The sequence below is a fragment of the Dromaius novaehollandiae genome, chromosome 14, assembly GCF_036370855.1.
Source record: "Dromaius novaehollandiae isolate bDroNov1 chromosome 14, bDroNov1.hap1, whole genome shotgun sequence".
In the NCBI taxonomy this organism is placed as follows: Eukaryota; Metazoa; Chordata; class Aves; order Casuariiformes; family Dromaiidae; genus Dromaius; species Dromaius novaehollandiae.
Genome location: NC_088111.1, coordinates 5,971,050 through 5,995,871, shown reverse-complemented (window position 1 = coordinate 5,995,871; position 24,822 = coordinate 5,971,050). Strand labels below are relative to the sequence as shown.

General features: G+C 44.5%; 1 protein-coding gene across 2 annotated transcripts in view; it reads right to left on the bottom strand.

Annotated features, from left to right (window-relative positions):
- The window catches only part of MAD1L1 (mitotic arrest deficient 1 like 1), a 371,406-nt gene that overhangs the window by 164,452 nt on the left and 182,132 nt on the right, over nt 1-24,822 (bottom strand). For both annotated transcript variants that reach the window (XM_064520181.1, XM_064520179.1), the window contains exons 13-14: nt 23,319-23,375; nt 4,353-4,441 (exon numbers count right to left, since the gene is read on the bottom strand). In XM_064520181.1, the coding sequence (XP_064376251.1) occupies nt 4,353-4,441; nt 23,319-23,375 (146 nt within the window). The remainder of the gene's footprint in view (nt 1-4,352; nt 4,442-23,318; nt 23,376-24,822) is intronic.

The following is a 24,822-nucleotide window of genomic DNA, read 5'->3' as shown; positions in this document are numbered from 1 at the left end:
GGGCCTGTCTCGTAGAGGTCTCATCTCTGAAGAAGACATGGCCATGTGAAAAACCTATTGCTGAACAGGGAACTACTGAATGGAGCAGAAAATGCCTGTGCTGGGAAGACACTATTAAGGGATCCAGATGGCACTGAGATGGTGTTAGGAGCAGAGCAGAGAGAATTCCAGCAAGTGTGACTAACAGGCATTGGCAAGGACACGAATCTCTTTTGAATTACTGTAACTCTACCCAGTCACTAAATCCACAGAAAACATTTAGGATTTACTGGAGTTGCAGTTTGACAGTAGAAAGAAAAAGTCCAGATTGGTTCCAGCTGAAAAGGTCCTTCAGCTGTTGCCACAAGTCTTTACTAAAAAGTTTTTTTTTTTTTTAATATATTACTTTTATTTATAGGTTCTGAAGCATCAGTTTCCGCACAGCTATCACCATCCCTCTAAAATGTGTTAATACCTAAATGCTCTCTGCTTTGCCATACCCCACAGCACACGAACTCAACAGTTTGACCACTTTTTCTTTTCATAAGATCTGCAGAATATAAACAAATATGATTTCAGAGGGAGCAGCAAGAGGTGTGAGAAATGACAGCATTAGCACTGGCTTTTATTGTCTCTTCAGAAATGATGATGCTGGGAGAGAGCTTCACATTTAAAGTTATAAAAGGTCTGACGAAAGAGCACTTTGTTCTCAAGAGAAGGAGAAAAACTGATAAAGTCTTTCAAGTTTCTCACTGAAAATTTACTTCCCATACTAAAGAAAAATGAGACAGAAGATATATTTTTAAAAACGCTCATTCACTCACAGGAGGTGAATACAGATTCAAAGGACTAATATGGATTTTTTTCTTCCCCTTTATGTCTCTCCTGCTTTTGTTTTCAGAAGTTAGCTTCTAACCACAGGGTGTATATGGAAATGCCTGGAAGCTCACAGTCCTTCCCTGCTTTGCAGGCTCCTTTCCCTGGCTTCTGCTGGTTTGGCTCCATTTTTCACATTCCTTCATGACAGCAGCTAACGGGAGAGGCTGGGCTCAGTCCAGAAGAGCAGGCGCATCGTACTGTAGGTTAATGGGATTTCAAATACCATGATAAACTACAATAATGAAAATAACTCCTTCATAAGCTGTGGGATTTCCTTCCCCACTTTCCAATTTGTAAAGTTTGTACTCCTCTTCTCCCCGTTTTCTGCCAGAATTAATTTTCGACAGCTTTCTGCAGAAGGACAGAAGACCAGTAGAGTTCTTGTCCCTAGCTGCTCCTCAGGCACCAGGTAAAAGCGAGTAAGCTGGTCCTGTTGATGCCCACAATGACACAGCAGGAGGACGAGCAAAGCAAACCTAATCTCTAGCCATACTCATCCCTGTTCTCCTCCAAACCCGTTCTGTTCTTCAATCACAGCTACCCAGTTCCCCCTTTGCTGCCGGGAGCAGTCGCAGCCAGCCTGGCCGCCTGCAGCAGTCTGACATGGACCACAGCAAATGGTCTCGACCCTGAAGCATGGGGGAAGATGGCCATTTCTCATGTGTTCCTTTAAAAGGAGCTTTCTTCTGCAAAGAAAGAACTTGGCCCAATTTCTTGGCCAATGCACAGAACATGACAGAAAACTCAAAATTAGGCCCAAACCCATCCTTAGGCTGCTTAAGTCTGGAACCATAAGAAAAACACTCTACACAAAGGCAATTCTGCAATGCAGAGAAGCATGCGTGCTGCTGGCCGGAGTGTTTGATAGATTGATAAGAGACTTGAAGCAGCAACAGTAGCCAACAGTGTGGGAAAAGGAGCAAGAACTGGCTCACTCTCGAGAAAGACAGTAGAAAGAGAACACTTTGCACCAAATCATTTACTGCTAGAAACCAGAAGAGCTGAGCAGCAAAGGGGTGATTAAAAAGGAAGAAATAAATGCTTTTTAGAAGAGCTCTGTAGCTAAATGACTAGCATCAGGGCTTGGGACAGGTATTTAAATCATCTGGTCTACCCTAACAACAAAAAGCAGTTCAATAAAAAGCAACAGAAAAAACAATCTGGTCTTAGATACTGTGTCTGTGGTTTCTGTGCACCCATAGCCTCAGGAGCCAGCAGTACTGAAATGGGAAAAAGAAAAGACAAAATATCACTGTAAAACAATTCCAGAAGCTTAGCCTCTTTGCTGAAACAGCTTTCAGTGTATTGCTCATCACTGGAGAATAGCTCCACATCATTAATAGCTTTACTGGGAACAGGCCTCTGTTTCTGTAATACTTTTTATGGAGACTTCGACACAATTTCATGAAAGGAGGAGAGAGACAAGATAAGTAGTCAAAGAAATTATTTTCAAAAAAAAAACGGGAAAAAAGAAAGAGAGAAAAAGATTATAGGGGGTTTTAGGGCTTGCTTTGTGCAGAACCCAGAGCACCACGATAACCTAACAACCGGGCACTTGTGAGTTCCCGTCGCCCCGGCTCAGGACATAGACTGTAATTCAGGGGAAAGCCAGCCATTTCTATCCCATCCATCAACACGCAGCAGTCCGAGGCTATGTGGCAACCCAGTTCTTCCCCCCTACACACACTGCCTCTGAAGTTGCTCTGTTAATAGATGGCAGATGCTGCTCAGTGAAGATAAACACTGAATAATGAGTCTTGGAGACGAAAATAAAGAGACTGAATGTCTCCTACATGAAAAGGTGCTGCAGCCCACACCAACCCAGGGAAGCAGAGACTGAGGAGTTACTGTAGAAATACTCTGAAAACCTTCAGCTCCCAGAAGACAGCAAACAGGATGCTGTTTTTACTGATGGAGAGGCATAACATTAATCAGGAGTGAGGGGTTTAAAGTCGCTGAGGAGCTGCTGAATAGCAGCAGCAGCATAAACATTAAGCTTCAGTGGGCCTGATGTCCCTTAGCAAAGGAAAAATCTGAACGAGCTCAGGTCCAAACACCCACAGCAAGCAAAGCAAATGGAGAAAGGTCTGCTGAAAGAGGGAAGCATGTTGTCCTCTACCAGAACTCAAGCAGCTGATAGAATAAAAGAAGATGCCAGCCCTGGCTCTTCAGAACTACCACACCAGCTTGAGGGAACCACACTCCAGGAGCGAGTCCCTGAGATCAGGTTTACAGCTCTACAATGTACTGGAATAGCTTAGCTGAACACGTGTTGTTTTCAAACACTTCCCATTCTGCTAAGGAACTGGGCTTTCAAAGCTGTAAAACAAGCTCCAGAGGCAAAGCACAAGAGCAAAGTCATAACATCCAGGCCAGTAATTTCTGCTTTCTGCAAGATACTGCTTTCTGCAAAAGCTAGCTTTCAGTCCTAAGAGGCAGTAACACTTTACAGTGATGGAGCTGAAAATATAAAAGAATTAAGAAGAGAAACTCCAGCCAAAGTCTTACATCAGCTGAGAATAAAAAAACTCAGCCTGTCAAGATCTAACTGATTTGCTCAGTTTAAATAAAAGGAACTTTATTAAACATTTGAAAACAGATGAACTTTTCTACGCTCAGTATTTATTGTGTCACCTTCTTTGGAATGGAAGCTGTAAATGCTTTAATAAATACATAGAAAGGCTGTCTAGCTTCATGGCAGCTTTTGTAAATGCTCATGTATCCTCTGCTGAAACATTGTTTGGTAACTTCTCTTTCACTGAATCACAACAGGTACCCCTCTGCCATCTCCAGCAACGCACCAGGGGAAACATCCCCCTTTTATCTCCAGCGCTCCAAGCGTGTCGGTATCACAAAAGGCGGATTCTAAACCTCTTTACACACACGCCAACAGATCTTGTATTTACAGTCCAGACCGAGTCAAAGAAAGAAACAAACAGCAATGCTGTTTCCACAGGGAAAGAAGTCAATAGGAGAAACAGTGATACAGAAGCCACTGCGATATGAACTACCCGAGCGGAAGAGACCCCAAACAGATTCATAAAGAGAGCTAGCAGACTCCCGAAAGAGAGAAAAGGTTATAAGGTAACTAAAAGGCAGGAAAGATCAGGGGCTGGCACTATCTGTGAATGCTTCATGGATTTCTTACATCCATAAAGGCTGGTAGGAAAGTAAAAAGGGTGCTTGGGAAAAGAACATACTGCTTCAGAAATACAGGGAAAACATGTTCTGATTGATGCTACCATACTGTCCACTGAAGAGTAAGCCATCAGTCAGTCTATATACACAAATTTATATATATAAGCAGTCTATATGCATATACTTTTCCCATGCGTGCACAGAGGGTTTAACATGATGGGTCCTGTATCTGTAAACGTGCTCTGCCATAAGATGGCAATAGCAATACTAGCAGTGAAACAAGCTTGGGCCTTTCCCTTCTCACTAGTTCCACAGAAGATAGAAGAATCTGCTTTGCACCTTCTTGCTCTGCCTACCTGAGCGCATCTACTTCCTCCTTAGAGACGAAGAGGCTTTGATCAGCTGTGCACTCTTGAGACTTCAGGACCTTCATCTCCACCTCCAGCTGCAGAAGAGGAGAGGCGTTAGTTCGTTTGGTAGCAATGAGGGGTACTAGAGACATGCAAACGGGAGAGGAAGGAGGAGGGAATCATTGCATCCTGCCCAGGCCAGATCCCTCACGGGACACTGACATGTGGCACAGCTCTTCGTGTGCTGAGTGCCAAATCTCAGTTAATCCTGCTTCCCTTTTTGCACTCCCTTTTGCCTTCCCCAACATTTTCTCCTAGGTAGCTGAGGTATAGAAAGCTGTTTTTTTTGTTTTTTGTTTTTTTAAAGTGAAGCTTCTGTTTCTCTTTCGGATATTTCCCCAACTCTTCCCCCCTGGATAAAGTGAAGCAAAGAATTATTTGTATGGAACTAGGAGCCACCTGGTACCCGAGACTCGGTACTGGCATTTCAACCTCATTTAGCATTGATTCCTCCCCAAAGGAAATGAGCCACAGAGGATTACGCCGCCTGGCCCACGACTACTCTGAGACACATACATTGAATCCAAACAACTGGGGAATATTTCCAACACTTTCCAATATACACCTCTAGCTCAAGCTGCTCGGGTAGGTCTGGTAGAACAAAAAAACAATTAAGAATACTTTCTGCCTCTGGCTTGTTCGAGAAGGAACTCGCAAGAAAATACTTCAAAACTCTAAAGTTACGAAAACTTCTTACCCAGATTCTTCCCTGCTCAGGCTCCCTGGCTGGGGAGGTATCCGTATCTTTAATCCAGCTATCAAGACAACGCACAGAGGAGGAAAAAACTACAGGTATTACGTGTTTTTAAACCTCTCTCTCAGAAAATGAACTTTTATGAATTCTAAGCAGAGACAAACTGCTTCGAGGACGTGCAGTTTCTGCTCCAGCACCTTCTCCCAGCTTAAACCTCTTTCTCACTAATTCTTCAGATACTGCTTTCCTTTTGTCATCTGCCTTTTAGCACCTGATTACTAATTCCCCTAATAAATCTATGGACGCACACTGTACTTTCCACTCAGATAGAAAACAATAAGCAATCCAACCTTAATTATAAATGCAAAACATATGACCACACCGGGCTCAGTGCTCAGCATCAGGGAAATAATCCATTAATCTACCATTCCCTTCAACAGCACTGATTAGACTTGTAGAGCAAAATCACACCATACCAGCAAACTCTGTGCAAAGGCAGCAAGAAACTCCCCAGTTTTACAAGGAAGGGGAACATATAGACATGCACAGTCACACTGCTCAGCCAGAAGGGAAGTTTTGATATAATACCTCTTTGCCCTTCTACATACAGCAGAAAAAGCACACAGCATATGGCAACACTGTAAGGAGGAAGAGGCAGGAAAGGGTCACTTGGATTATTCTCCCTCCCCTTTCTGGGATCACAGGGATGGAGCAGGAGTGAGAGGAAGGGGTTCTCGCCAAATTTCTCTCCGTAACCCCAGAGCCCTGCATCCTCCCACTGCCTGTCAAAGCCCATCCAGGAAGAGAGGGAAAGCAAAAGTCCACCTGCATCATCGGGCTGCACAAATGTTAATGTATATTAGCTGGCTGATAAGATTATCACAGCCAGAAATGCTTCCCTCAATTTTCTGATTACTGAGCTTATCTCTCCCAGCTCAGCCCATCACAGATGGCTGGGGATAAAGCAAGTGCTCCTGATAATTCCAGGAATGTGAATAAAAGGCACCAGGACTGGGAGCAGCCTTCAATTCCAACCTACTTCTAGCAGGAAAACATTCATTATAGCTCCTGTTTCCCACGTCTGCTGAAGGCTGGATGTGTTTGTTATTAGAGTTTCTGTGCCGCTTTCTGGACTGCATGTGGACAGCATTTGAAGATGGAAGGGCTGGTAAATATGTTATTTATCATAGGCCAAGCGGGCTCAGCCTTGAGTGCAACTGCCACCTGCTTGCTGACAAGGGCAGATAAATCACTGCTGCCTTCTGGGGAGGGAACGGGGAACGGCGGGGCTGGGCTGGTAATCTGCCATCGTGATCGCGGGTCTCTTGTGTTTGCTATACAGAGAGTGGAAAAATGGAGTGTGCAATGGGAAAAGGAGACGGGAGAGCGAATGCCCACGTGCTCAAGTGAATGTTGCAGCAAAAAGCACCAGCACAGGGTCTCGCTTGATGCACAGCGGTAACAGATGACTTCCAGGTGCCCCGGTAACAGCATCATGAGACCCTGCACCCGGCTTCCAAGAACAGAGTGGAAGGAGAATAAGGAGGGGAGGGCACAGGGACCGAAAGGGTATTTTAACTCATTTCTGTGTCCTCCCAACTTTCAAGCACCAAAATCAACCGTAAATCTGAGGTCCCTGAGGTGAGATGACCAGAGACGAGGGCGCAGTGTCGACTTCGTGAAACGAACCGGCTCGGACACTTGCGTGTTCGCAGTGACCTGGTTCCCTGAACTGTCAGGGAGTTTCAAGTTCAGGCCAAGGCACAACTTGGTGCCGAGGCAAATTATTACCATTACAATATCATTAACCTTTTACGAAAACTAGAAGTATTAGATAAATATTTCATTCAAAAACATGATGCTTGTTTCCTTTAATTGTTAAGACTTTCTGCAAGGAAAACCTCCCTGCCTGCCAGTCTCACAGAGGATATTAAAGATGTTATTTACGTCTTTTTCAGAGGAAAAAGAAAAAGTTAGTTGAGATAAACTGAAGCAGCTTATTGTTGGCATCCAGTCCTGCTTTCCTGAAGGCAGTGCAGGCACATAGGTCCTCACAAAACAAGAATGTGAAGAGCAAAAAGAGCAAAAAATACGGGATCTATGGCTAAAAATCTTCCTCTTATCTGCAGTTTCACCTGCTGGAGAACGACAAGCAGAGGACAACCTTATCAGCCCCTGGTTAGACCTGGCACACTTGTACCAGCATCGGACTGCTCAAGGCAGTTCTACTGCCTTGCCCAGCTGGACAGTCGCAGCAGCTCTGCATATGATGCAATCGGCAAAGGAAGCCAAGAAAAAAGAATGGAAAAACAGAAATGAATGAGGAAAAGTAGGCAACAGGGAGGCAGCAACAGGAGAAGTCCAAACCCGTATTCGAGGTAATTTTCAGCACTTTCTGCATGTCTAAGAGGTGGGGGCATTACTGTGGGCACTGCTCCCACGCAGCCACTCGGGGGTCTCCTGGGAGCGGGCAGTGACCCCGAAACGCCTCCCTGCACAGCAGCACATCCGTGCCGGCCGCCCGCTCGTCCTCGTGGTGCCGGCCGTGGGCAAAGGGCTCGAGGAGGGAGAGGGGCAGAACAGCCTTTCCTCCGGCTCTTTCTTCTGCCTAATTTCCATCCCATCACCTCTGCTCAATTAATTTCCAGTCCTGCTCTCTCTCGTTCACCAGATGCTGGCTTCACACAGTTCAGCAGCCGTTTGGGGGTTTTTTGGACTAATTCAGTATTTCTGTCTAAATTCTGCCAGTTGTTATCAATAGTTTTACGGAACCAGCTGAGCTAGGCTTTTGTTGTTGCTTTTGAATACATTAAACTAGCAGAAGCCTTTACCCATTAGAGCGGGGAAAAGGGCTGCTTAGATCACAGCTCCTTGCTGCATTCCCTCTTTCCGTACGAAACGACCTGGGTCAGGCACAGACCCTCTAGCTCCTCTTTCCACTGATCTGGCCTGTTTAACTGGCATCGAGAGCAGAGGGACAACATCGCCCTATAATTTCCACAGCCACCCAGGATTGCACCCCTTCTCCTGAAAACTGCACGGGGGGACCAGGTACCCACACCTCGTATGGCTCAGGATCAGGCCCCGTGCGATGGCCCCACCCTACGCAGTATATTAGCACCTTGAAAAGAAGCCAAGCTATTTTAAGTCACCCAAGGTTTTTAAGACACTAGAAAGGGCAGAATAATGAGTAATGTCAGAGCCCATGACTTGTGAATAAAACACGTAAACAGGTACTTAACATTTTAACTATGTAATGTTCTCTTTTCAGAGTCACTGGAGCCTCTTGCTCTCAACCTAAATTGATCCCATTTATCCAGAATCTTTTCGGCTCTTTGACTTTATAATCATTAATTCCAGGCCAGCTTTACTGCTGTCAGTACAAAGTGATCACGGTACAGCTGCTATTTAAAATAACCTAAAATGTCCCCACACACAGATCTGGGCTGCATGCAACCCCCAAAAAGGTGAAATGCAAATACTTTTTCAAAAAAACTGTCATCATTATTTACAAACCAAAAAGGAGGAGGAGGAAGAACATGGAGGGCAATTTGTACAGTGTATAATTAAACGGAATATCTTTCTTCTTTCTGCCTTTACTGTTAAACCTGCCTGGACAGGACTTCAAGATGGTGGTTCTCCTCCGAGTGTTAATGACACAGCAAACCCCCCAGAAGCATAAGAAACGTGCTCCTTTCCGTTTTCTGCTTCTGTAGGAATCATTCAAGCATCTTTGAGAAGACAGGAGAAACATAAAATTATAAATTCATCTCCTGAAAGCTAGAATAAACAGATCCTTACTTTAAAGATCCAATTTTTTTTGGCATATTTCTGGCAGCTGTCATTTTTGACCCATATTTGTCCCCTCCCAAACAAGTCCATGCAGTAGGCAGAGCCCACTGCTCCTCCCACTCGACCCCAGCAGACATCAGTGCTCATAAAGCTGAGCCTTTCCAAAGCACCTTGCTGACCTGGCTGCCTACACCGCACTTGCAAAATGGGACTTATCATAGGACTTAAACCTCTAAACTAACTCAGTCACCCTAGAAAACGGTATTTAAGAACTTCTGACGATTGTCACGTGCTACCCAAAATAATGACAAAATCTCAGGTGCCTCGTTTCAGGTAGCGAAGTTCAGAAAAGGTCTCATTATCTCAAGTATTTCAACTCACTGTTGAAGTCAAGATTTGCATGTTGAAAAAAAGGGCTGGTTTATTCGCCCATATCATGTACACATATTTCATAGAACTCATGCTGGAGACATATAGTTATTATTTGAATAATCAGTGAATTATAGCAAGGGGCTGATCCAGCAATCTTACCCTGATGAAGTGTGTCTGCACGTCATTCAGCATTCTTGGAACTGCAAAAAGCAGGAAATGCTGAATCCATTATAAATGTCTAAAGGTTTATTTAACAATGGGCTGATGCAACATCCTTTGAAAGGCTTTCCTCAGCAAAAGAGCTGATTTTAAAAGGCAGAGATAAATAGGAACTGAATTGCACAGAGGCAGCATGGAAAGGTGAATTGAGGGGTTGTGTTTGACTACGAGTCTCAACATAATTCAGGAAGCTATTTAAATACATAAATATTTAAATGTATGGAAACCAAGCAGGCTTGGAAAGGAAGAGTATGTGCCAAAATAGACTAGAACAAAAAAATGGGACATTGAGCATGACCCATAGGCTGAGGCTTGAAAACAGACAAACTGCTGTTCCCCAGGAGCTTGATAGGCCAGCCATTCTAGCAACGCTATTTGCAATTCTCTCCAAAGGATACAACAGTAAATACAGATCTTACTTCTCTTCCCCCAGACCAGCACGACAAGTTTGGTGACCTCCTATTTCCTATTGCCACCAGACACTATGGTGTCTGGACAGAAACCCAACATACATAAACACCAGTGAGTTGAATTTGGGTGTCCAGCAACACTACGAGGTAGTAAAACACCACGCTGGCCACTTCCATCAATCGTCCTGCTCAGCAAGAGCAGCAGCATCTCTCCCAAACATCCAGCCCCCCGGTATGCTGAGGGGCTTTTCTCCTAAAATGTCTGCAGAGAAACACACATGGGAAGGACTAAGCTACATCAGATTTCTTAGCGAAATGCCTGTTCTTCACCTTTAACCTAACCCTTCTTCTAAAAAATGAGACAACACTTGCAATTGAAAGAAAACACAGCTTGCTTTTCAGAGATAGGCTAAGCAGCCCTGGATTAGCTGATGCTTTTTCTTGGAGAAACTACTCCTTGATGATACTGTAGAACAGAAGCAACAAAAGCAAAGGAAAATTAGATATTCAATAAAAAGTGTTTTAGAACTACCTATTTTACACTTGACTGAAGCAAAAAAAATGTATACATTTTTCCTCTGCAAAGAGAAGGGCTGGCTGGATCCGACTTGCCTAATACCCGGCAGTCGCTGTGGGTTAACCAATGTGTAACAAACTCAGCATACTTTTATCAATGAGAAGAAAGGGCTAGAAGCAACCTTCCAGCAAACGGTTTCCTAAAAACGTACCCAGGCATATATATTATTATAGACACACACAAGCTGGCAAATGGACATATGCTGACTTCTGCTTCTCTCCAGTACAGTCTGGCTTGCGGTTTGTCTCCTCCTGTTGCAGTAAAAGAGAGCAATTTTTCAAGTTTATACTGAATGTCATTCTATTTCATTTCCAAATATAATCTCCCAGAGAGAAGGTTCACTCGCCCTATTTCCAATCTCTAAAGTTAATACACAAATTTATATTCCTTTCTCCCACTCGCTCTCCTAAATTAAGAGGCGTAATTACTAGGAACGCTTGCTACAAACGAATAAAGTGCCAAGGGAGAAGGAGCTGTCACCGCTGGACGTCTGCGGCATCCACCCTCCTCTCTCCTGCATCCCCCCGAGGATCCTGCTTATGAGGCAGTTTCTATCTTTCCTATTAGCAGGGGTGGCTCGCACACAGGAGCAGATGCCAACCCCTTCCCTTCCAGCCAGGGCACTCGTAAGAAACAAAATTACAAAATTAACTTCAGCCTGCGGAGGAGCCACCCGTGCCTGCAAGGATCAACCCCCCCCAGACTCGCCGCCTGCCTCTCCTCCCAGCCCTGCTGATCTCCCGGGCAGCATCGGGGCGGGCGAATGCCGGTGGCCAGACACGGATCCGCGAGCTCAAAATTCAGGCCCAGTCTCATCCCTCTCCCCCCTCCCCATCTCCAGCACCCTCTCAAAAGGAAGATTGATTATTATAATCAGACTTCGCTCTGACACAGCATTTGCATTTTCAAAGCACAGCATAGTCATTAACTAATTCATCTACCCCAAGGGAGCCCTAACGAGCTTTCACCTCGCTCCCCTCTGATTCCCAATCTGCAGGCAGCCCGCAGCTTTCCTTCCAAACCCTCCCTTTCCACACTGTGCTGCCACAAGCCCAACTTGGTGGAAGTCCAAAGGCACGCGGGCAGCCAAACTCTGCGCTGCTGCAAAGAGGCACCACCCGGCTGGTAAAGCCAGCGAGGACGAGCGCACGGACGCGCTGTGGATAACTAGCTGCCCTACGGTTTTCACATGTAATCACAAAGGCATTGGGCACTGCAGAAAACAGTTTCAACTATGGGAAATAAGGCTGGTGTCACCTGTGGGTGGACTCGGTCAGAGCAGGGGCGCCAAACTGCTCACGCACGACCAGCATCAATCAGAAACCAGAGCTGTGTCCCGGCCGTGTGCACGTGAAGAACGAAGCACATCCCATCACACCCTCCAAACCTCTCCTGCCCATGTCTTTCTCCAGTACAACCCATCCAACAAGCCATGACACCAGCCGCACACCCCACTTCTCCCCCGAATGCCCACCACACACCTCTTTGTGTGAGGACTCCAGCCCCTGCCCCGTTCAACACTCTTCTTGCATACACACACCCCGAGATGCCAGTGCTCTCCAGCACCAACCTCCCTTGCCAGTCCTTGCACCCTGCCTTGGCCCTTTCCCAGCAGCACCGAAGATCCCAGCACCAGCAGGTGCTCCACACAACAGCAGATTATTGTTGATGAGCAATAATGTCTGATTGGAAGTGCTCGACCCATCACTCAGACGATACATCTCAAATACTCCTGTCTGGAATACTCAAGAGAAAAATCAGGAGAATATTTTCTTTTTTTCTTTCTTTTTAACCTCCTACAGCAAACAGGGCTGTTATTCAAACAGGGGACAAAATGACGCTATCAATACCGTTACCCTGCAACGGCACACTAAGGACCAAGACTCAGGATTTCAAGGACAGGGGCAAAACCTTGCAGCTTTTAACAACCTGAAAGCACCGACTGAACCACTCACTGTAACACTTGAGACCCTTTTTACTCAAAATTAGTATATACATGATCATACACTGGCCCCAGAAAGAGAGCTTCATTCGAACAGAAGGGCAGGCTCTCCCTGATGCTACAGCACAGCTAAAATCAGCCACCCCGGTCACCAGCGTTGACTCCATGTCAACAGCCCGTAATGTGCAACACCACCTGTCAGGTCAGTGCCAGCTTATGACATTTTAAGCAGTTTTGACCTATAATTTTTTGAGCTTGTTTCCTCAGGTTACGCTCTATTCATTCCATCCTTGTACTCTGGGATGGGTGCAAGAGATGGCGGTCTGGAAATGGAAGGATGGAAGCCAGCTCAGTGCTCAAGGCAAATTAAACTGAAAAGTTTGAGGGAAAGAGGAGTAAATATCCACCAAGCAAAAGAACTGAAGAGGCTGATTTAAACGCAAGAGTCTATTCAAGTGTAATTACATGTTTCACCTCTCACTTCTAGAGAAAGACGTAAACGTGGAATCTTTTCCCCTCTGCTTTGCTACCGCCCTGTCTAGTCCACGTTCCCGAGTGCTGCCATGAAGCCCTCACGGCTGAAATCCTTGACAGTGCCATGTTCTGAAAATCTCTCTTCTGCTCTAACAGCTAATTCGAAGAAGGATCACCTCATTTCCATGTTCATCCAGCTCAGAGCCTCTCTGCTGTTATCAGCCCCGCTCCACCACTTCCACCAGCATGTAGATGACTGTTTCCTTTAATTACTACCGAAAGCTCCTCCCACCAGGGAGAGGAAAACAGCTGGTGTCCACTGAGACGAGGAAGCTCCAGAGTAATTAGCCCTAAATGCCTGACACCTCCTACCCATTACTCCTAGTTAGAACTGCAAAACACTGAATAACAATCTCTTCAGGGAACCTGTCAAGGCTTCTGCATTGAACCTGCCACAATCCCATCCAGTGCAGCCAAAGCACTGCTGCACTGAAGTTGGCTGCTCTCAGAAAGAGCAGCACACAGGTCACTCCTCTCACACACGAGTAGGTACTTTGGCTAGAAGCAAGTCTTCTGGCAGCTATGATTCAGAAGCAAAGCAGCAAATAAATCTGCGAGGATGTTGTACCTCCTCCATACAAAGTCTGAATAGAGCTTGTTTCCCATTCCTGAAAACATACCCTTGAGGATTTTCTGGAGCATTCAATCATCATATTCTCATTAAATGGTAGTTTGAAGTCCCACCTCTCACCCCCCTCATCAGTTTTCTTGTCAAGAAATCATCACATAACAAATAGTCAGAGAAGAACCTACGCATTTCAGCCGACCACCTAGGAAGAATATCAAAGGGGAAAGGAAAGAGGAATCTAACAACCCTTCTTGCTCCTTAGTACCCTAGCATAAATACAGCAGAATCGATCTCTGCTTAATACTATAAGAAAGCAAAGGAGCCTTCACTGAGTGCTAGACAAAAATTGAACTTAATCCTCTTGTTCCAGCTCACATGGAACAAAGTACAGCCCATGCTTCAACACGCTTTTAAGAACAGCTCTCTCCCCCACCGCATCCCCAGCACAGTTTTGCAGTTCACCACTGCTGGAAGTACTGTTTTCAGGCACATGTGAGCAGAGCAAGGGAGGGCAAGCTGGGGCCACCAGGGTTTCATAGTCAAGGTGCTTTCTGAATTCCCAGGGATGGGAAGCACAAGGATGGGGCAGGGGAGCCAGTTAGCACTACCTCAATAGGACCTTCTAGCTGCTGCCTTCCAGAAACAGAGGCAGGTGCTTGAAGGAGTCACTCCTGTTCCCCAAACCCTTCCCAAGAACAGCTTGAAAAGAGCAAATTTAAAAGCGCTCAAGGGCTTCCAGCTAAATAAGCCATCACAAGGCCCTCTTGCCACCATGAGAAGCAGGTTTTGAATCCATAAGAGGCAGGAAATCTCTGTCCTTGTGCCAAAAAGCAAAGGTTACGCAAAGCCGGCTCTGCCCATTTCAACTTCTAGAGATTATGCCTGTCGTCCCCGTCGGTTGCCAGCAAGCAATCACAGAAAGAAAAGCAAAAAGCCCTTCCCTCACAAATACCGTATGTTCAGTGCTGGTGCCAAAACAGAAACCTGGCATTTTAACCTTTGGTGAACAGGTCCCTGCTGCCACCAACAATAAGCTCCAAGGCTTCATTCAGAGGGGAAGGGAAAGTGTAAAAAAGGTACAGAAGATGACATTAGTGCTGAATACAGCATCAACGGGACAGGGCCTGGCAGGAGCTCGATTTTATACAGCCAGTCTTTAGAGGTTAATGAAATATTCATAAATAAAAGTTAAAATTCTCCTGACAAGCCAGATCCTGTAATACAACAAAGAGTTGTCAGCCTCAATTAAGCGATTCCAAAAAGGCACGGCAGTGCCATTCATTATTTACCACGAGGTCACAGGAAAAATTCTGCTCTATGATCTCGTCTCTGCGGATAAATTAGGTTTTACAGCTCCTCCTGAAGGACTCAGTTGCCCTGACAGAGAGGTTCAGAGAGACCCTCGCCTGCCACCAGCACTGCCAGACCTCCAGCATCTAACAGCCAAAGGCAAAACGCACTGGCAACTTCTTCTACTGGCACTGAGACCCAAAAAGATCGAAAGCAAAACAAATGATAAAGCAAGCTGATTAGGCTGTCAGTACAAGGACTAAGTCCTGAAACTTAATGCTTCTTAAGCCTTTTCCGTACCTTTTTGTATACCCAAAGTCAGCTCTGGACACAAAGGAAGGTATCCAGCAATCTTCGATCTGTGGGCACATCCAGTGAACACGCCCTTAATGCTCCCCTAAATCCAGGGGTAGCTAGAGATCTTCACGTCCTCCTTCAGGCTCAGAGCAAATTGTGCCTAAGAACTGCATTTCCCAGAGTCGGATCTCCCAGGATGGTCCTGTTACGAAGCTGCTGAAACTTCTAAGGACTGGGGCAAACCAAAGGAAACTTGTCTCCCTCCCTTGCTGCAAGGCAAGTTGGAGATTAAGGATTACTGCGTCCCATCCTATCATGAGTGTTTGGCAGATATTTAAAGCCTTCCTTTCCCTCTCTGGACATAAGTGAGAAGCACATGTTCCTTCTACGAGTTCTCCAAGCTGCTTTTTAGGGAAGGCAGAAAAAAGGAATAGAAATTCCTGAATCCTAGAGGTATCCAGAAATCTTACCTGATTCTTCCCCCTACCTCTCAGAGTGCCGAATATGGCAGAGAGTCCCAGCCTCCTCCAAGGAGTTTTAGCTCAGCTAAACTGAACTGCAGGAGCCTGAGGTAGCCCTTGACTTATTACAGACTCTGTAAGGGTGAATGAAGACTGGAAAAGCACTATACTAAAAAGCACATTCATTTTGCCTTTCATATCTCAAGGACGTGACCACTATAACAAGGCCTCTGATAATATCCCTGTCCTGTCCATTTTATTTCACCAGGTACCTCAGGATAGCTCAGATTTTACACTGACCAAAGAGCTGCTCTAATCACAACACAAGCCAGCAGTGTCCTCTGCTTACGAAAACAACCCACCTTTTCTCCTCTGCTCAACAACTGAGAAAAAAAGCCCTAATGCTTTTTCCTCCCCTCAGTCTTCATTCCAGTTATAATCCTGCAATGCAAAGGTGAGAGTGTTTTATGAACTTTCATCTTACTTCTGAGCTGAAAAGCAGAATTTTCACTATCATCCTTGAGACCATAAAGCAACCTGCTACATTTGTTATTATAGCCCAGGTAGTAAGGATACACCTGTAGCGTTAAGGCATTCCCAAATTACAGGCTTGGAATTGGATCACGGTCTATGCATCCCATCTGAGCTTGAACTGCAGGTCTCGTTTGGGCCAGATTATTTTCCCACAGTCCAGCAGTACCGTTCCCATGGGAAGTCCAGAAGGAGGAGGAAGCTACGTTTTTCCCACTGTCATGTACAAGTCTTTAACCTCGTATTAGCTGTTACAGCCCTCAAAGAGAAAATGAAAACAACCCTGCTGAAACCAAACGGTGCTGCCGAGTTCCATAAAACATTAAAGTTAATGGTTCCAACAGCAGGTTCATTTGTGTAGTGGGACTTTTAAACAGACAGTTTATTTCTTTTTAATTTGAAGGAAATGTACTATTTGATCCCACGTGCCTGGCTAGATTTTTAAAACAGAGATAAGCCACAAGAATTGACTCACAAAGCCTCTTCTGCCAACTTATTCAGAACGGCAGTGCACTTGCCCACGTTGATATCTCAATGTACTGATCACCTCTCCAGTCTACAGGCAGTTTGGTAACATTATCTACCAAGGTCTCAATGTTTCCACAACTCTGTCTGCTCTGCCCACAGCCGCACGCAGATGTTTCCGATGTTGCTGTACTCATCGGTGCACAACACAAACTTTCTGAGACGGAGCAGGCAGCAGATGCAACACAACCCTCCGAGGCCCTTCACCTCCTGCGCTGAGAGGGGACAGAGGAGCTCCTTTTCTGTTCCTAGGAGGTCATGATATTCCTACACCGTGGGGAACAGCAAGGACTAATTTTAATGTATCTGTTTATAACAAGCATTGAGAGAGAGAACTCTCAGCTGCGAAAAGAAGAGTAGATCTAGCTACTCCTTTCCCCCCCAGTCTGGGATTTACTTTACCTGGAAAACCAAAGCTCTATAGTAAAAACACAGGGAGAACAGTTGAAAAAGGGGTGTCAATGACTTCTGCACACTCACTTCCCCCCTCTCCCAACAAATCGTATTTCTAAATTAATAGGACTACAAGAGCAAGCGAAAAAGGGAGTAATAGAAACACTGTGAAATACACACAGAACAAAGTAGTAATAAAAAGATATGCTGAAAAATAAAATCATCTGGTAGAGAAAAAGATGTCTCAAACATTGATTATAGGGCCATATTTAAAAAAATCACTAAGGATCCTAGGACAAAAGGTACAAATGCAGTGACATAATAATAAGACAAAGCTGGAAGGTTTTGTCACAGAGGAACATAATGATCCTGCAAAGTACAAACCAGATGACTTTGAAAACTGAAGAAACAGAAGCAGAACTGTAATGCAATAGTGCGAGGTCACACAAATAGGGACCAACAGCAAGAAGCTCTGCTATAAACTGAGTCTTTATCAGTTGGAAACAACAGAGGAGATCAAAGAGCTGGGTGGATTAATTGATCACAGGATGAACAGGAGCCATCAGTGCCATGTGACAGCGGAAATAGAAAATGTGATTTTATAATGTAGGAGGTGAAATATCTCCAGTACAAAGAGGTACGTGCCTGTAGAAGATACTGATGAAACATCACCTGGAATGATGTCTACAGTTCTGGTTACACTCATCTTCAAAGGAGACATACAAAAATGGGAAGAGATCTAAAAGAAAGCTGCAGGATTCATAAGGAGACTGAAGAGCTTCTTTTAAGAGAAGACTAAAAGAGCTTGATCTGTTCAGCCTAGACAAAGAAAGTGCTGGGAGAGAATGATTGTTCTCTATAAATATGTCACAGCATAAATATGAGGGAGGAAGAAAAGTCACTATGGTTTAAGAAGAACATTAACACAGGAAAAAGTGGATGTTAACTGGCACATATATATTCAGCTGCAATTGGAAAGATTTCTAACTATCAGAGCAGTCTTTCAATGATAGCAATGGGACAAAACAACCTAAGCAGTTTCAAGACAAGCTTGATAAATTTATGAACTAAACTACATGATGTGATTGCCTTAGATACCAGAGGACTAGACTTTATGATCTAAGAGTCTTTTTCCTGTCTTGTGTTCCTATATCATCTCATTCTGGATCAATTTTCTTGCTGTTTCTTTATAACCAGATTCATGTTTTTCAATCTGATTTGAGAACTGGATATTTCCCTAAAATTGCCTTACTAAACTATTACTGTAATCATGCTCCTGTTCAGCCGAATGCCACGTTAGTCATCTGTCTTGGTTTTGCTAGTCTTGTATAAGATGTTAGGACAAAATCTGTCAAATGCTGTGGAGATTTGCTGTCGTCTTTCTAAATCAATTCAGAAATGATGAAGCAGACTTTTTGAGAGTTGGAGGCTTCCTGCACCAGTCATTTGCCTTCCCCTCCCAACCTGGCCGTTCTATATATGTTCTGGCAAAGCTTCGTTTTTATTAAAACTATCACAGTTTGGTACTCTAATCCCACATTTAACTGCCATCCCACTGTAGGCAGAGAAAATGTACACTTCCTTTAATAAGCATCACTTTTATCATGCTTGTGTCTTCTCTATTTCTTACTTCATGTTGGATAACTCTTAAACAGGAATTCAATTAGCCATATTGCCCAATTATCCAGTTCAGGTCCTTCTATACTAAGGCTCACTTCTTTGATATAATCCCTGCTATCACCTGTAAAGTAAAATTCAACAGTATCTTTTGAGCTTTGCCAGGTATATCTCTTAAGCATCAAATCAAAGTTACAGTTCTTAAAACTTAGGAGGTCTCATGCAGCTACTTGAAAGTAGTCTTTTAGTAGCAATCCGAAGGGCTTATGAACTGTGTGGGTCTCTTGCTGTGTATATCTTGCTGCCTATCGTGATTTTTCCAAACTTTTTTTCTGCCATTTTTCCTGCCATTCAGCTTTCCAGTTAACAACTAGTTCCAAAGCACATCACTCACCGAGTGTCCTCTGCGTTGATTTTTCCATGTTTCCTCTGTACTGTCTTCATTACTTACCCTGATAACCATGAATGTAGCTAGCCACTGACAGTTAAGTTATTCCTCAGTGCCACGGTTTCATCACATCGAGCATATGATTTGGCTCCCTAACTATTCCTGACCTGCTGCCCTTAAATAAAGGTCTCCTGTTCTTTGCAGAGGGTTAACGGACACTTTTAGTCGTGGCAAGGTGCGTTCATTATTTTCATGTGAAGGTCTATTTCTTCTGTAAGGACACTCAGTTTACGCCATTCATTTTGTGACAGCTACATCCTTGGGCTTCAAATCTTCTTTACCTCCCACCCTACTAAACAATTCTTCCGATTCTTATATCCATCCCTTTTAATCTGCTGGAGGGTGAAGTATAATTTGTTCCAACGAGTAGTCTATAGATTTCAGAGCCCACATGGGCCAAGCTGTCTTTTGAAGATGAAAGCCAAAAGGTATCCAGAGCACCTCAGGGCAACGAAAATACAGGTGATACTTTTTTAATACCAAGCTCACTTCCCTCAGGGATTAATGATGGAAAAAAAAATCCGACATGAATGCCCCCTGCTATAGAACCAGACTGAAAGAAAGCGGAAGATCAAGGATCGCAGCTTTGCTTAGATGGCAAGCCTGAGCCAAATCACTTCCTCCTGTCTATAAAGGGAGAAGAAAAAGGCAAATAAAAATTAGAAAAACTATCACCCTTTCTGCTTCCCTCCCTCAGGGAAAGAAAGAAAGAAAAATAATGTAAAACAAACAGGAAAGCACTTTCCACAAATAATATTTTGGTAGGAGTGAAACTAACTGCCAGCTCCATAAGCCAGGAGAGCATTAGGCAAGCGTGCCCTAAGCAGTAAGAGTCCAGGATCTCAAAGCAGGAAGGCAGAGGTGTAAGCGCTACGAGTAATCTCCTGGCACATCCCGGAGATAAAGATATCTGAGCACCAGCCTCATTAAAGAAACCTTCCAGTGCTGATAAAATTGCCAGAAAAGCGCGCGCATGCACGCGCACACACACACACACACATACAGAAATTGCAGGAAAGAAGGCACCAAAAAAAAAAAAAATCCACAATAAAAAACCTTTCAGCAAATACAAAAAGCAGCAACCTTTTAAAGCCACAAAATCGGGGGTAACTGAGTCATCTGAGCCTTATCAGATTGGAGACTCTTACGTGCTGTCTATGGGCAGACTGGGCAGGCACTGCTCACATATAACAGGAACACACTCAAACCACGAATGCAGAAAAATAAATAACTGAAGGGTTAGAAGGAGAGAAAATCAAAGTCTCATTGTTATAATTACACAGCACAATGGTAAGGGTAATTTTTCTTAAATCTGAAAATAAATTCGAGGTTCAAGTTAGCTGAAGGATATAAAATATTAGCGGATTTTTTTTTTATGGTTGTAATCACAAACTCATTTCTCCAGCCACTACTGGCCGTGTCTAATTAGGGTAAAGTATGTTAATGACACAGCAGCACAGCCCAGAGACGTCTTCAGTTGCGATATTAATTGCATTTAGGGAAAGAAGCATAAATTGTGCTTATACAAGCTAATTAGCATGGGTTTGCTAATTAATACTCGAAAGTCAAACTGCCTTTGTCTTGTCAACCGCAATTAACTGAAGATGTTTAAATCCCCCCCCCCGCAGTAATAAATGACTTTTAGCTGACAAGCGCGGGAACCGCGTGCTGGAACAGCCGATGCCAGGCCGCGACGTGAGTCCCCGCGCTGCCCGAGAGCGGGGCGCTGGGGGCAGGCTGCAAACGTCCCCAGCACAGGCCACCAGCCCGCTCGCGTCTCCCCTGCGGATGCAATTCCCTAAACCAGGGAATCCCTCTCCTCCCAAGGATGCAGCGTGCGGATACCCTAAGCCACCACCCTAACAGATTTATCCCTCATGGATTTTACTCTTAACTATTCCTATGCAGAGACTGAGTTATTTACCAAGGCACCTAGGACGCATTCCCAATAGTGTAACTGCAAGGAACCCCATTGAACTCGTCGACGAGGCCGCACCAGTTCGCCCACGGGCCCCGGTGAACACCGCTCCAGGCCCGGCGCCCAGCGGAGGGAGGGAGAGCTGGGAGCGCTGCCGGGGCGGCCGCGGAGCCATCGCCTCCGCCGGGTGCAGCCTTGGCGGTGGCACCTGCCCGGCGCTTGTGCCGCCCACGGAGAGCTGGAGGCCTGCTTGCAGAAGGGCTGGTGAAAAGCAGTATCGCCGTCTGTCAGCACCCGGAGCGGCCTCTCCACCTCCTCCCAGCCAGGGAAGCTTAATGTCAAACTAATGAGGAGCGGATCACGGGCGAAAAACGGGAAGGGGGAGGAAAAGGCACGAGAGGCGCCGGGAATCCCAATCAGGCAAGCAATTGCCAAAGTGATGACTTTAAACAAGCTTGGAAATAAGGCCACCCAGGTGAGACACTGATCTGGAGGGGGGAAAAAAGCAAGGGAAGAACGGTGTGCTGGAAGGGAGGGAGGAAAGGGCAGAGCGCTGGAGCCCCCAGCAAGGGAAGGGCAGCATCCAAAGGGAACGGACCCCTGCCACCCTTTGGAGAAGACAGAGTGAAACATCTCCTCCTCCAGCAGGGAGATTTTCCTTGGGGAAGGGGGAGAACCATCCATCACCAGTGAAGAGAAGGAGCCAAACGCTCGGGTTTTTCTCAAAATGCACACAAGGGAAAGAGAGGAAAAACAATCTCCGTTCCGCTCTTTGAAGCTGTTTTCTTACATTTACTGAACAAACTCAAAACAAAGCCCCCACCCTCAGCAATCTGCAGTCCATAGTCTAAAGCTCCACAGAAAACGGCTCTTCATGGGAGACTGATGTAAGCTTTGCAGGGAAGATCACAAGACCTGCAGTTTTCCCCTGAGTAACCCTTGGGAATAGGCACTGAAGGCTCCTTTATCCCTCTTCTGATGGATGATGCACAACAGCAATTAATATTTTAACACGGGAAGTTCCAGTTGCTCCAGCTCTCTGCTAGCTTGTTCGATACTATGAATTTTTGAAGGCAGATGAGTAACTCAAAACCCAGGCTTAACGAGCCATGAGGAAAAATTTTAAAGCACTTTTTTTTTCAGAATGCACATCAGAATCTTTAAAACGTAACAGCGACTTTATGCTCCGAGGTGTGCAGTGAGCACAACACAGAGCTCAGCGTGTAGAATTTAAAACTACAACAAAGCAGCACGTAATGAGATCAGATGGTAAATAAGATTACTGTAGTTTTCTTTGGAAATAACAGTTCTGACCTACGTCACCAGAGAAGGTGACTAAGCGGGCAAAAATGTTTGCCCACAATATAAGACCGCCCCAGAATCGGAGTCAATTAACGCTTTCATCACAGGAAATTCAACGTTGAAACAGCAAAGAGCATTTCAGCCAAACCAAAGGAAACTAATAGAGCAGAAGCACATCAGTTTTGACCTTCAGCACCTCAGCAGAGCTAAGCAGAGACCTAAAAAGACTAGCATTAGCACTAGAGGTTAGCATTCGGATTTCAGAGCAGAAGTCTGTTTGCTGCCTACTCAACAGCCACTGATGTATGCCTGCCTTTTCATCACTGACAAAATTCATCCAGCATAAAAAAGAAAAAAATCTACAGAATTAGCGTCCACATTTTTGGTACTGCTCAGGTCTGCTTATGATCAGGAAAAGCTGCAGGAGGAATCCCACAACTCGCCCATTTGCAAAAACCCTGGTTCACAGAACGGTTTAACGCTGACACCTCATTTATTCCTGAATATGAAGAATCATAAACAATAGTCATGAAAGTGTCTATGATCCTCTCTACTGGCCTGGTTGTGTGGCCTCCGGCTTTTTTTTGGTCCTTGAAGGAACTGCCAACAAAACAGACAAACCAGCAGAAAGTTAACAGACGTTATAAAAAACTACTTTGTAGTATATTCTGTCTCATCTGCTTGTCCTTTGCACACTCGAGACTGAATCAAAGGCCCCCAAAGAAAGGGGTTAATTCACTATGAAATTAAATGCTTGCTTCTCTTCCAGAACTGCTAGCAAAGCGAAGGCAAACTGCTAGAAAAATAAAGACCATTGCATCTCATCCAACGCTTGTTCCAGGTGAGTATGGAGACTGATAGCACCAAGACTAGCAATAGTGATACAAACCTTTGCAAAGTTTATTTGCTATTCGTATCTGAAAATCTGGAACTGATCCAGCGTTCAAAGGCACTGAACTTTGCATATGTTACTGCTCTGTAAAACAGTGGGAAAAAAAAGAAAAAAAAGGATGAACACTTACCATCTCTGCTCTTTGCTTCTGGTTTCCTACTTCTTCTAGAACTTGAGACAGTTGACCCTTCAAGACAAAAAATATAAAACATAGTCAGAAATGCATTTTCAGTCACTGCCTCCATTCCCTGTAACCGTGAGTTATCATAGCTCACAGCACTTCAATTCTGAGATACGGACTAAGTAGAACCAAAATGCTGCAAAGACTATTGTATATAAAATAACTACCAAACTGACCACTATGTAAGCTTTACCCAGTGTCTTGGTCACCAGCTTCATTTCATAAGATACTTCTAAGATCTAGCTAGTGTCTAGGACACATTTATGAATGTTAAATTCAACCAAAAAACCCCACCAAAGTCAATGTGACTTTCACTGCACTGAAAAGGAGTTATAAGCATGGAGTCTTGTTGTGTCCTATCCACATCCCGTTACACAAGACAATCCTACCCCCAAAAGCTTGCAGTCTAACTACACAAGAAGAGGTTTATTACAGGGAGAAAATCAACCAGATGAGCTCTCCCAAATTTCAGTCCATGGTCTAGCCAGAGGAGCCTGCTTCCTTCCCTTTTCTCTGGAAGTTGCAAAAAGAAAGGTCTAGCAACACCTAATATTGCTAAGCTGAACTTTGGAAAAAGGAGAGATTTGTTCCACAACTCCTAAAAGGGATGTGTTTAGACAACTGAACAGAAAATGGGGTACATGATTGATTTTGGCAGTCTCCAAAATTGTTGTGGCAGAATACTGGGCAAATCCGCTCTGCAACTAAGTTTTTGTGAGAAAAGGTCCTAATGCAAGGGTTTAAAAAAAAATAAAAAAAAGAACAAAAGAAGTTTTAAGTGTCTCTAAAAGGGTGGAAATACCTTACAGTAAACCTGTGTAATTTGGAGGGGGAAGAAAGGGAACGTGACTTAGAGGAGGAGCTTTCACATAGTTTTACTTATGAAAAAGAATTTTAAAAGAAATCAGTACTTTGGAAATGGTTAAGAGAAACAACATATACTACTTCAGTGCAATTTCTTCCCACGTCTTCTATTTCACCGCACTTTGCTGCCTGCAATCAGCCTTTCTCTGGTTAGCAAAAAGCCTGAAAAACAGTCACAACAACTGATGACAGAGAAGCTAATTTCGACAATGTAAACAAACCCGACAAGAGCTAAAAAACTTTCCTACAAACTAATTCATACAATTTCCAGCAGATATCCATTAAAACCCTCCAGAGCCTCTCTAACAACGTCTCTCCACACATGAAATGGGTCTTTTGCGTACAACGCCCAAACCAGAGGCAAACAGCAAGCAGTTTATTACAGTGAAAAGGAAAATATTAAGCTTTGAAGGGCAACCGCATTGAAACGCGAGCAAACAAAAAACGACAGTCTCCGGATTCAGCACAGAACGAGCAGCTTCAGTTCTGCAGCCAACCAACCAAACAGGCCGACGATGCAGGGTCTGCAATGATGTGACGTTATTTGAGGAGCAGACGGTCACGTAAGACGACTGGGGTTTTCATACGA